Source organism: Canis aureus, chromosome 18, assembly GCF_053574225.1.
Source record: "Canis aureus isolate CA01 chromosome 18, VMU_Caureus_v.1.0, whole genome shotgun sequence".
In the NCBI taxonomy this organism is placed as follows: domain Eukaryota; kingdom Metazoa; phylum Chordata; class Mammalia; order Carnivora; family Canidae; genus Canis; species Canis aureus.
This window is the reverse complement of record NC_135628.1, coordinates 31,963,907-31,976,912: the sequence shown is the minus strand read 5'-3', so window position 1 is coordinate 31,976,912 and position 13,006 is coordinate 31,963,907. Positions and strand designations below refer to the sequence as shown.

General features: G+C 33.5%; 1 protein-coding gene across 8 annotated transcripts in view; it reads right to left on the bottom strand.

The window, feature by feature from the left end:
* Window positions 1–13,006, bottom strand: part of DGKB (diacylglycerol kinase beta) — a 695,680-nt gene that overhangs the window by 180,765 nt on the left and 501,909 nt on the right. For all 8 annotated transcript variants that reach the window (XM_077856714.1, XM_077856707.1, XM_077856709.1 and 5 more), the window contains 2 exons: window positions 11,263–11,353; window positions 747–942 (listed from right to left, as the gene is read on the bottom strand). In XM_077856714.1, the coding sequence (XP_077712840.1) occupies window positions 747–942; window positions 11,263–11,353 (287 nt within the window). The remainder of the gene's footprint in view (window positions 1–746; window positions 943–11,262; window positions 11,354–13,006) is intronic.

Genomic DNA, 13,006 nt, shown 5'->3' with positions numbered 1-13,006 from the left:
GAAAATGACCAATTATTAGAATAGTACCAATTTGATGTCTTTGTCTATAAAATCTATCAACAAGAATTAGTTGTCATGCCTGAGTGTGACCTAAATTACAATGAAATTGAAAATTTGGATCCATAGCTATTCTATCCCATTTTATTAGTCTTTTATGATCTGTTTCCCAGGTCTCTCAATTGTTGTTATAAAATTTCTGGAAAAATAGCCTCAGATAACCAAAATTTCTTGTGGGGGTATTGAAACCTGTCATTATACGTGGTACCTAGAACAACAGCTTTATGTAAGATAACTTTGATGTCACAGCTGAGTGAACAAAGCCAGGAATAAAAAATCTTGCAACACAACATTAGAAAAGCTTTAGCTTTAACAAGGCCCTTGTTACAACAACGCAAACATCCTGACCAAGATGATCAGATTTCAGAACTTCTTGTGCAATATATCCCATATTATTATCCACTAAATACCCAGATGTATTCTCTTTTCTGTGTGAAGAAGAGTGAATAGAGTGAGATCCAAAGAAGGAGAATAAAGGGAAAAGAATCCATGAAAAATATAGCCAATTTATATATAATTTTAGAATATATTATGATCTCATTTAACCACATACACATATCTAATATTATGAAAAATATAACTGCATAAATATATAGACTACAGTGCAATGGAAAACTCTTTAATTTTAAAGCAGCCTTAGAAAGTGTATTAGAAGCAAGCTAACACAATTAAATTTGAGAAAAACTTACCCTGACTTGCAAACTTCAACTCTTTCGCATCTGTGAGTGTGGTCCTTTTGTCAGACCCTTTTTTCTCTATTCGGCGATGGCTTCGTCTTTTCTTAGACTCTCCCCAAAGATTGGATCCACCATGCATACTTGGTATATTCAAAATAGCAATTCCTTCCAGGGAGATATTTATTAAATCTATTTGTACTCCATCACACTAATCAGTAAAAAGGAAAAAAAAAAAAAAAAGAAACAATAGGATATTTGATCATTCCTTCCTTGATTTCCTCTTTTGCATTTCCTTATCTTTCAATTAGAGTTTTTAAGTCCAAGATCCTTTCATATTTAAATAAGCCTTTTGAGAACACTCAAATAACTACTCTAAATGTCAGTATAAAAGATAAAGTAGCCATGAACATTAATCAGTTATCGTTTAAACATGATCAAATTAAATCATGAGTCTATCATTGTTTACAGAAAACCATTGGTAAGGATACACATTAGTGTCTGTATAACCAGCTACAAATTTCCCATGTGTTACAAAGAGGTGGAGTCTAGGAAGTCTAGTCAATGTTCAGGCAGAAATTTTAATAACTGCCTCCTGATTAGAACACACTGCAACCCACTAATGGGGCAAAGTAAGGAAACAGAATTCATATTTCATGGTCTCACTTGTTTGGGCAGAGAAAGAAGTAGTTTAATAGTCTTTAAAGAAAAAAAAAATAAAGTGAAAAACACTAGTTCAAAGAGACCTGAATTACATCAGGGTGGCTAAGGATGCTTTCTTGTACTAGATTAAGTTCTAAGCACAGTGTTAAAGGCAATGAGAGGCACCATTGTCTAAACGGATATGGAGAACTAGTGAGGCTGAGTGAGAGAAATGCCAAGAACAACAGTAAAAGCAATCTCTAATCCACCATTACTCCATAGCTACTGTAACAATAGATTGAGAAATAAAAAATAATTATTCAGCCAGATTTTATTTGTTTGCATGGTGACAAAACACCTTTTTGATTATGAGAAAAATGAAACTTGCAAACAGACAATGCTTTGTGATATTCAGAGTGGCCACTTTTTAATTTTTTGAATTTTCTGTTTGATTCCACTGATGCACCTGGGTGAAGAGTGGTAAGGCCATACTGTATTTTTGGAATTATTATTTATTTATTCATTTGCTTTGAGGTTTCTAAAGTGGTACTTATTATAAATTTATCCCAGATATCATTCTCCCTTTGTCAGTTGTAAGTAAGCTGATATGAGAAGCAATGCAAACACATAACACTTTGTTTTACAGAGAACTTTGTTAGTGAGGGATATACATTTCATAGATGAAAGTATATTTGTTGTGGGACTGTTTTATTTGCCATATCTTATTTCAGAAAAAAAAATCAAAACACTGATAATGACTTCATCTTTCTCTTTCTCATGGCAGCGATGATTTTTGGACCTAGAAGAGATAATGCTCCACCAGAATGAAATAACAAAAAACAAACAAAAAACATCTCTTTTTCCATATTTGCCTCTTCATACTAAATCTAATACTGCATCTTGTTCACTAAAATATAAAAACTGTGAAATAAAGCAAGACATCTTGAGTCTACTTGGCAGGGCTAGAAACAAATCTAGAGAAGGTGCCAAGTTTTCATTCAATTTGTTTCAAAGGGGGTGAAACCAAGGTCTGGATGATGCCTTTTTTTTCCCTAGAAACAAGTGATTTTTTCCTCCTTTTCATGTATTAAATTAAGATGATTTCTTTTTACTAAAGAATTCTGCTCATGTGTATACTCACTTACCGCTATATATACTAGATAAACAGATATTAATTTCATAATTAAAAGTAATCTTGTGTAAATACCCTGCAGGCCTCAATGAATCAAACACATACTGTGTGTCAGGCCTCCCACTGTCTTCAAGTGGAATGTACTGGCTGGATAATTAGATAGTACATATTTTTTAACCTTATTTGCATGCATATTATATCTTTTGCACACTGACAAGCAGCAGTAACAACAAAAGTCAGATTACCACAGGGAATTCCCACAAAGAAGTCTTCATTCCTTATAATTTGCAGCCTAAATTAAAATAATTTGATCTTTGACAAGGATGAAATGTCAAGCAGAAGGGGGTCCTCTACAAGCCACGGCCTGTGGCTTCTGAAATCTGCCTAATTTATGTCAGTCACTTCTTAATACATATTTAAGTATTACACGAAAAAGATGATAAATATGCAATCTGACACCTTTGGTATTTCCCTGCTGTTAATTTATAAAGGTCTGGCTTTCCCCAAACTGACTAAAATCATTTAAATAACAGAAGAATTGTGAAATAAGCTAGAGTTAGGGCCTGGCTTCCATTTTCACTCAATATTGAACACAGCAGGTAGTACACTAAGACAATTATTTGACTAGGCCTTAGAACCCCACTGTGACAAGTTACTTTCAGAATTAGTGAAGGAGTATTCCTTTGTTCATCTGCAGCAAAGGAGAGCAGTTGCAAATAGGCTTTTTGTTTTAATTGAACTAGGGGAGTTACATGCGACAACTGAAAAACATCAGTGTATACTATTATTCATGTTTTCACTCTTCAGAGTCTTATCACGTGTAGTTTCAAGGAAACAGAGTGAGTAGCTTTAGGAAAAATGAAAAAAAAAAAAAAAAAGTCCTTAAGTTCCCAAAGAAGGACTGATGAACAGTGAGGTTCCGAGGAGAGCAGGACAATGTACTTACATAAATTGCTATTTATTAATGATTTGTTTCCACTAGTTCTTGACCCCAGGTTACCTTCCTCTGTTTGCTTTAACATTATGTTCATTAGTCTGGAAAATTTCGGAGCTAGCTGTGATGGAGAGCAGGAATTGTAGCACACCAATTGAGTGCATGGAAATAAAAGCTGAGGTGAAGGCTATGAACTATAAACAAGTTATAATACTATGTCAGATAATATTTTCACCCGCTTTGAAGATTTATGATTTTTAAAAAGGTAGCTACAGAGGAAAAGAATATAAAAGCTTAAAAGCTAACGGCCTCAGTTAGTCAATAAATCCTGAATATTTTTATTATGTAGAAAAAAGGTCGTTAACATATAGTACTATGGGAGCTATTTGAAGAGGGCAATGTTGTGAGGCCATTGTCCATTCTTTTCAGTATTAAAATGGAAGATCTTATTCCAGACACAAATTCGCTTAAAATAAATGAAAATGGTTTAAATTCTTCTGCCAGTGTATTTAATCTGCATTTACAAACATTGCATCATACTTTTTAGAGGTGTTAAAGACAAACTTTGAAAAATAAGTGCATTGTTTCAGGTTCAGTTAATATGTTATTTGATAGAAAAATTCAAATTGTGAAGAACTTTGGACAGCTGTTAAGCATGGATAAATTTGATGAGGTTCAATTAATGATACACTGTAAATATTTTTTTCCATAGCAAGTCTAATTCTATGCTCAGGTCAAATAAAAGTTATACACAATTTTATTTAATCAAACATAAAAACATTGCTTTGTTCATTACATAAAGTAGCATGGAGTAAAATGACTTACATAAGCCCACTCTTAGAAGAGTTTCTGCAAATTCATTTGTAATTCTTAAGGCAAAATTATGTATGTGTTTGCAGAAAACAACAGTAGCAAATCTACAGATTAAAATAAACATGTACACATAAGTGGCCTCAAAGTTTCTCTTCTGATATTTGAAGGCTGTGTGGTGCTCTGTATCTTCCCATGAGTAAGCTTGATGTTTTCTGAAATGCATTTTATAAGTTTTATCTACAAAACACAGTCTGATACAGGGGCTCAGGATATGCCTTTTAGGTCAATTTACTCTGAGCTGGCAGTCCAGGGGTGGTGATGGAAGGATTAATTGTAGGTAAACAAGATATCTTTCAGAGCAGAAGGGAAGCCAGTAGGTGCTTATAAGCAAGAGAAAGATGGAAGCAAACCCAGAAAACAAAAAATTGAGGACTGAACACAGTTGTTGAACACATTGATAATAATAAAATACTGCTGGCTCAAGATATCCAGTATTAGCCTTAAGTATTAGCAGAAACTAGTTTAGTTTAACATGTTTTTCTTTTGTAGTATACGCTGTGAAGACTAAAAACTATTGCTAGGATATTAGAATTCTTACCAGAAATTATCTTATTAAAAATAACTTCTGGGCGGCTCAGTGGTTGAGCATCTGCCTACAGCTCAGGGCGTGATCCTGGGTCCTGGGATTGAGTCCCCCATCGGGCTTCCCGCAGGGAGCCTCCTTTCCCTCTGCCTGTGTCTCTGCCTCTCTCTCTGTGTCTCTCATGAATAAACAAATAAAATCTAAAAACAAACAAAACAAAACAAACAAAAAACTGGTAAACACAGAACGGAATATTCACTTTTTGGTCATTCAGCCCCTTTTAACTTGTTTCATTTCTCCCTCATTCTCCTAAGAAAAATTATGATGATTTTATCATAATAAACTAAACTATGCTCTACCCTCACTACATTTCTTATTTTTTTCTGAAATAAGAAGTTATCTTTTGTTTTGGATTTAATGGGTTGACTCCTGTTTTTATTGACCAACTTTGTGAGGTCCACATTTTTACTGTTTGCTTTCATTATTGCTTCTATAATTTCACTGACAAAAAAAAAAAAAAAAATCACCTGAGAAGCTTTAAGTGTTCTTATCAAACACACACACCAAGAGGGTATGATGGTTATACTGATGGCACTTATTGTGGTGATGGTTTCATGGGTACATACATATCCTCAAACTCATCAAGCTGTACCAATTAAATATGTAGAGCCCTTTGTATGTCAACCATGCCTCAACAAAGTGATTTAAAAAAAAAATACCCATTCTCAGTTTCATCGCCCTCTGTCTCCCCACTCCCCATTTCAGACTGTGGTTTGGTACTGCTATGACCAGACGGAGGGGCTCTAAACATGTGTTGAAAGAGTATCCAGGGTAATTGTGATACACATAGAGCAGGGACTGAGCTGTGGAAGTCTGCTCCCGGTTTTCCAGATTACTGGGCAGTAACAGTCTTAATTGTAGAATTCTCCTAATTTATTTTGTAACCTGATGCTTTTTGCCCTTTGTTAATTCATGAGATCATTTTGGTTTTATAGAAGTAATTAGTCATTAAAACAAATCTTAGTATCTTGGAAAGGAAATTCTAAATCTTAAAATATTCCATCTTTCCCAGACTAATTGACAACCAAAAGACTGGAATACTTTGGAAAGTGGGCTGTTTTATTCTCTCATGAATTTTGCCTTGTCCATGGAACAAATTATAAGTTCACAAACTTTATTGATGTTGTGAACCAGATGTTGACCTTAGTTTCTTAGGTGTACATCTATGCCCCAAATAGTGTAATACAAACTGCTTTTAACATATTATCTGGTAATTTTAAAGCTTTTCATTTTATTATTTCTTTTTCTTCTTTAACAAAGTTAGAGAATAATTGAAATTTTTAAATCTGAAAATTTCAACTTTGCTAATCTCTCTTTCATACCATATATATGTATTCATATATGTTATATATCATATATATCTTCCCATATTATATATCCGTATATATATTATAGATATGTACATATAATTTCCAATTTATTTGTTTCCTTAGATTTTAACATTTTGGCAGTAATGCAATTCTTGTTACTCTTAAATTATTAAATAAAATGCTCATCTGCTTATCTCTATAGTGGAGATATATTAGGATCTCTGATAGGATTTTGACAAAGACTTAAATCAGATAATGTACATACATTGCTTATACCAAGAACAAGGTATAGTTAATAATAGATGAAACATTAGGTATTATTATTATCAACTACTTTCCTATGATATTCAATTTTTTCCAAAAATGCACCCTTCTGGAAATAGTTTTCTATATGAAAGAAGAAAGTGAAACAAAGGATGACATGGCAAATAGTTTGTTTTGAAGAAGCTGCTGATAAAACATACATCTACTTGAAGTACTCTCATACTTTTATTCTCTGTTATATTTTTTCAAATAATAGTTGGTATAATTTTAGGCCAAGTAGGGAACAACAGCAAACAGAATCAAATTTCCAAATTGATGTTTTTGCTATATTTAATTATAAAGTAACCTTGAGGGCAGAAAGGCATATTTTGCTAATATGATAGACTGGATTCATTAAAAAATGAGTAGAGGAGCAGGTTTTTGCATTACTATCTATTCTATACACACAAACACACATACACTGCCACCCACAAGTTTTAGAATTGATATAAATATGTAAAAATTACAACAGTATTTATAAGATACACAACAATAAAGTGAGGAGGGCACAGTGCTAGTTCTGATTTATAAATGCTATTGTGCTGGACGCCAGAATAAGCCAGCAAATGCAGAGCTGGGAAGCCAGATTTGGAGGGCTTATAGAAGCATGATCCTAGGAAGAATAACTTCTTCTAGTTGCCCAGATTACTTGGAGAAGCATTCTAAATAGTTTTTCTATAAAATGCAAAAAGCTCTGGGGAACAAAACCACTCAATTTTATCATTATAACTTTTTTTTTTTTTTCTGAGAGAAAGAGAGTGTGTGTGTGCATGCAAGAAGAGGGGGGAGGGGTACAAGAAGAGATGAGAGAGAATCTTAAGAGAAGAGAGAGAATCCATGGCCAGCATGAAGCCGGACCAGAGACTAGATCTCACACTCCTGAGATCATGACCTGAACCAAGGTCAAGAGTTGGATGCTTAAAAAAAAAAAAAAAAAAAAAAGAGTAAGACACTTAATGGAGTAAGCCACCCAGGTGCCCCAAAACTTTTTATTTTCATAAAAATGTCCTTTTATTTTCATTCAAATGTCCTTGGCTATATTTCCTTAATCTGTTTAAAATTTTTTTGACATACATAATATTATACTGTAGATCTAGACTTTATTATTATTTTTTAAAGATCTTATTTATTTATTCATGAGAGACACAGATTGAGAGAGAGAGAGAGAGAGAGAGAGAGACAGGCAGAGACACAGGTAGAGGGAGAAGAAGACAGGCCCCACGCAGGGAGCCCAACATGGGACTTGATCCTGGGACTCCAGGATCACACCCTGGGCCGAAGGCAGGTGCTCAACCACTGAGACACCCAGGGATCCCTCTAGACTTTATTATTTTAGAGCAGGTTCAGATTCACTGCAGAATTGAAGGGAAGGTACAGAATTTCCTGTCTAATCCCTGCCTCTACACATGCACAACCTCTCCATTTATCACCATCCCAACTGAGTGGCCCATTTGTTACAACTGATAAACCTATAATGACACATGACAACCAACTAAAGTCCATGGTTTATTTATGGTTCACTCTTGCTGTTCATTCTTTGGGTTTGAACAAATGTATAATGACATTTATCCACTATCACTGTATTTTACAGAGTATTAGAATTGCCCTAAAATCTTCTTCACTCTGCTTATTCATCTAACCCTCCCTCCACAACCCCTGGCAATCACTGATTTTTGTACTGTTTTACAGTTTCACCTTTTCTGAATGTCATATGTTGGTATTATACAGTATGCAATTTTTTTCAGATTTGTTTCTTTCACTTAGGAAAATGCATTTCAGATTCCTGCATGTCTTTTCAAGGCTTGATAGCTAATTTCTTTTTAGCATTGAATAATATTCCATTGTCTGGATGTACCATAGTTTATGTATCTACTCACCCACTGAAGGACCTCTTGTTTGTTCCAAATTTTGTCAATTATTAAACTGTTATAAACATCCATGTGCAGGTTTTTGTGTTGATGTTAAGTTTCTAGCTCCTTTGGGTAAATACCAAGGAACGCGACTGTTGGATCATATGATGAGAGTATATTTAGTTTTGTCACAAACCACCAAACTGTCTTCCAAAGAGGTTGTACCAGTCTGTTTCCCATTAGAAATAAATGAGAGTTACCAGCATTCAGTGTTTTCAGGAGCCTAATAGGTGTAGAGTTGTATCTCATTACTGTCTTAATTGCATTTTTCTGATGACATGATGTGGAACATCATTTCATATGTTTATCTGCCATCTGTATATCCTTTTTGGAGAGGTATGTTGAAATGTTTTGCCCATTTTTTCAATGGGGTTGTTTATTTCCTTAGTAAGTTTTAAGAGTCTGTATATTTTGGATTAACAGGCTCTTATCAGAAATATCTTTTGCAATTATTTCCTGTCTGTGGCTTGTTTTCTGATTCTCTTGACACTGTCTTTCACAGAGCAGGTTTTTTTTTTTTTTTTAAATTTCAGTGAAGTCCAGCTTATCAATTATTTCTTTCAATGATCATGCCTTTGGTGTTTTGTCTAAAAAGGCATCACCATACCCAAGGCTATCTAGGTTTCCTCCTATGTTACCTTCTAAAAGTTTTACAATTGCACATTTCACATTTAGATCTGTGATTGATTTTCAACTCATTTTTCTTAAGAGAGAATTCATTTTTGCAGTTTTTTTTGGGGTCCATGGATGTCCAGTTGTTTTATCACCATTAGTTAAAAAGACTTCCTTTGCTCTGTTGCATTGTCTTTCTTCCTTTGTCAAAGACAGCTGAGTAAATTTATGAAGGGGGTCTATTTGTAGGTTCTCTATTCCATTCCATTGATCTATTTATCTGTTCTCTCAATGATACTGCATTGTCTTGATTGTGATAGCTTTCATAGGATGTCTTGAAGTCTGGTAGTGTGAGCCCTCCAGCTTTATTTTCCTTCAGCATTGTATTGCAATTCTGAGTCTCCTGACTCTCCATATAAACTTTAGAATCAGTTTGTTGATATATACACAAAAAATTGCTGGTATTTTGACTGAAATTGTATTGAATCAACTGATCAAAGTGGGAAGAACTGACATCTTGACAATACTGAGTTTTCCTATCCATGGAATATCCATTTCTCCTAGCTAATTTTTTTTCAATCTATATTCATTGGTAGGGTAAGGAAAGGAGAGGTGCAAGAAGTTTCAGAGTATTTACCCTACATTCAACCAGAAGCCATATTTTTTTTTTTTTTTTTTGCCTTCTGCTACAGATTGTCTTTGAGCATAGGTTTCTGAAGGTAAGAAATGATCAAAATCCACTATGTTAAGAATTTTTTTTAAAGTTTGTTTTGTTTTTAATTTTTATTTATTTATGATAGTCACAGAGAGAGAGAGAGAGGCAGAGACATAGGCAGAGAGAGAAGCAGGCTCCATGCACTGGGAGCCCGACGTGGGATTCGATCCCGGGTCTCCAGGATCACGCCCTGGGCCAAAGGCAGGCGCTAAACCGCTGCGCCACCCAGGGATCCCGTAAAGTAATGATTTTTGAATGTAAGGAGATATTTTTATTTTTTATAAATATATATGCACATATGTAACTATCTAAATATATCACTCTCTACAGATGTATATAAATATATACATATATAAATCTTGATAAATAGTAATCACAGAAAGTCCGTGTTCATCCCAAGTCCTTCACTTTTGTGATCATATTCCTTTTCAGCATTATGATCGGATTCAGTCATGAAGGTTATTTTCCATTCCATGATCATCCATTCTACTTCTAAGACTTCAATTTATCCACTACAAAAGTCCAAAAAATGTTACATTTTGAAGTACTATCACTTTTGCCTTCATTATAATTAACAGGAAATTAGAAAGTCAGAATGAAAAACTTAGCCAGGCCATTATGATCCAATAGGTCCATACTACTTTTGTTTACCAAACTTATTAGCTGAATATATGCCACTAATGATTTAGGTCTCAGCCGACAAGTTATACATTTATTTTTAAAATAAAAAATATTGAAGCCAATATTTCACAATTCATATCAGCTAGTCATTAGGTGTTCTGGTTTCATAATTCTGTTCCAAGGGTTTATCTTTGCCACTCATCAAGACATAACTTTTCCTTTTCCTTTATCCCCTAAAATCTCTCAATAAAACTAAGTTATTTTCTATTATAACTCATCTCCAAAAATTTTAGTCCTACTGTATCTGTATTTTTTGGTAGACCTATTTGCTCCAAATCTTTTCAAAGTGTGTCTTTTCTTGCTTTCTTTGCTCTCTTTTTGTAGCTTTTCCACTTCCTACAAATGTAATGGGAAAATGGCAACCTCAGGAACTGAGAAAAATCTAGTTAATGAATGGGAATGGAATGGAAAAGTATATTTTTTTAACCTTTATTCATGAAAGGAAGTACAATTTCAGTGAACTGTGTTTTAAAGGTTATAAGATATTGAGACCCCAAAATAAAGACTTTTTAATGTATCTTGCAAATTTTTTCTCTTCAAATACTTTCCTTTATTTTACATTTTTCTATTCACACTATGTCTAGTAACTTCCCCATTGATTTCTAAAGTTGTGTTCCACCTCCATCCTTTTATAGTGTATTAAAACAACTCCTACTCAAAACTTAACTTTATACTAATAATTCAGAGAATGCTAGAATCCCAATGAGCGACAGTAATGAAATTTTAGAATTGTGAGGTAAAGCTATGTGGATTTCTCAAAGTATAACTCTATAACATATTGATAATCAAAGTCAAACCATTTCATTGTATTGTAAAATATAACTCATTTTTCTTACTTCTATTTCTACAGATTCATGTAGCTTCTTGCAGGTGGCTGAGAAAGTTTCAGATGTGCCAAACTCAAAATACCAAAATTTGTTCTTCATTCTGAAAAAGGAAAGGAAGAAGCAGCTTAGGCAATTATCAATAGCAGAAAGGATTTTTTTAAATGAAGTTGCCCTGTCTTATATTATATGTCATAAAAAAGGTTTGAGGACATATAACATCATTCATAATGTAATAGATGGTCACATAATTTTCGAAGCTTAAATGTTGGTGTCAAATTGTATGATTGCCCCTGAGGAAAGTACAGGAATGTGTTGATCTGACAAGTTCAAGTATATCTTTGACTTTTCTATATATTGGTCGCTCAGATTTTAAATATGATTTTAGTTCATATAATTCTTAGCTTGTTCTTATACAACTTGATTTAGACCAGCCATTCTGTAATCATAAAGAGAAAAAAACCTGATTGGCGCTTTTTATGAGAAAAATGAGACTAAGCTAACTATGCTAAATTTTTCCAGATGGTTATGTATTCATTAGAAATTGGTAAGATTGAATAGCATATTAAAAAGAAAAAAATAGTGATTATCCCTAAAGCTAAAATTTAGTAACTTTGGGATAACTATTCATTATTTTTTTAAGATAAGGTCCTCCTTTCTGTGAATAATAGTGGGAAATTATGATACAAGATGGAAAAGCTAAAGAAGCACTAATAGTATTTATTAATATAACAAGAGTTACAAAGAAAATACAGTTTAAAATATTTCAGTATCAAAACTTATTGTCTCCCTTGACCCAGTAACCATATCTTTCTTTGTACCAGGTGAATAAATTTATGAAGATATAATGTAATTTTACAAAGACTGACTAGATTTTTATATTACCCAATACTGGATTTAAAAATTAATTTTCATGAAAAAATGCAGTTTTTAATTATACATATTTTAACAAGGTTTTATGCCCTCAATTAGAAGAAAATACAGGTATAAAGAGATACATACTTTCACACATAAAGGCAAAACAAAAATTTTTGTCATACTCAAATATACTTCTCTCATCAAATTAATCTTTTTGACTTACAAATGATGACATGTGCTTTTCACAATAGAATGTAAAACAGTTCAACAACTTAAAATACACGTGGTAAGGACCTTACTACTTAATTCAGCCCTATGATTAGTTATGGAAAACAACATGGAACCCAATACAGTGTTTATTATTATACTGTGTTGAATAGAGTTCTCTGATATGAAATTACAAATTATAAAAATAATCTCATCTACTTAGATATATTCAGTAATATAGTCTCATACAAGATCTTGTTTCTTTACAAAATTTTCACTAGCTTTTCTTTCCTTTTTTCTTTAAGATATTATTTATTTATTCATGAGAGACACACACACACAGAGAGAGGCAGAGATATAGGCAGAGGGAGAAGCAGGCTCCATGCAGGGATTCTGAAGTGGGACTCGATCCCAGGACTCCAGGATCAGGCCCTGAGCTGAAGGCAGATGCTTAACCGCTGAGCCATCCAGGCATCCCTTCACTAGCTTTTCTTGTATCAATTGCCATAATTGTGCCAGTAGTCTGAAAGTTTCCTATTCCTAGTATTCTAGTACCATGAATCCTCATTCTTTTCTAGAGAATATTTTCCTTGAGTTATGAATGAGTAGTTAAAAATAGATGATAGCTAATTAGATAAAACAAGGGTAAACATTTAACACCAAGATCTGTGGGCCTGAGCCTACATACAAA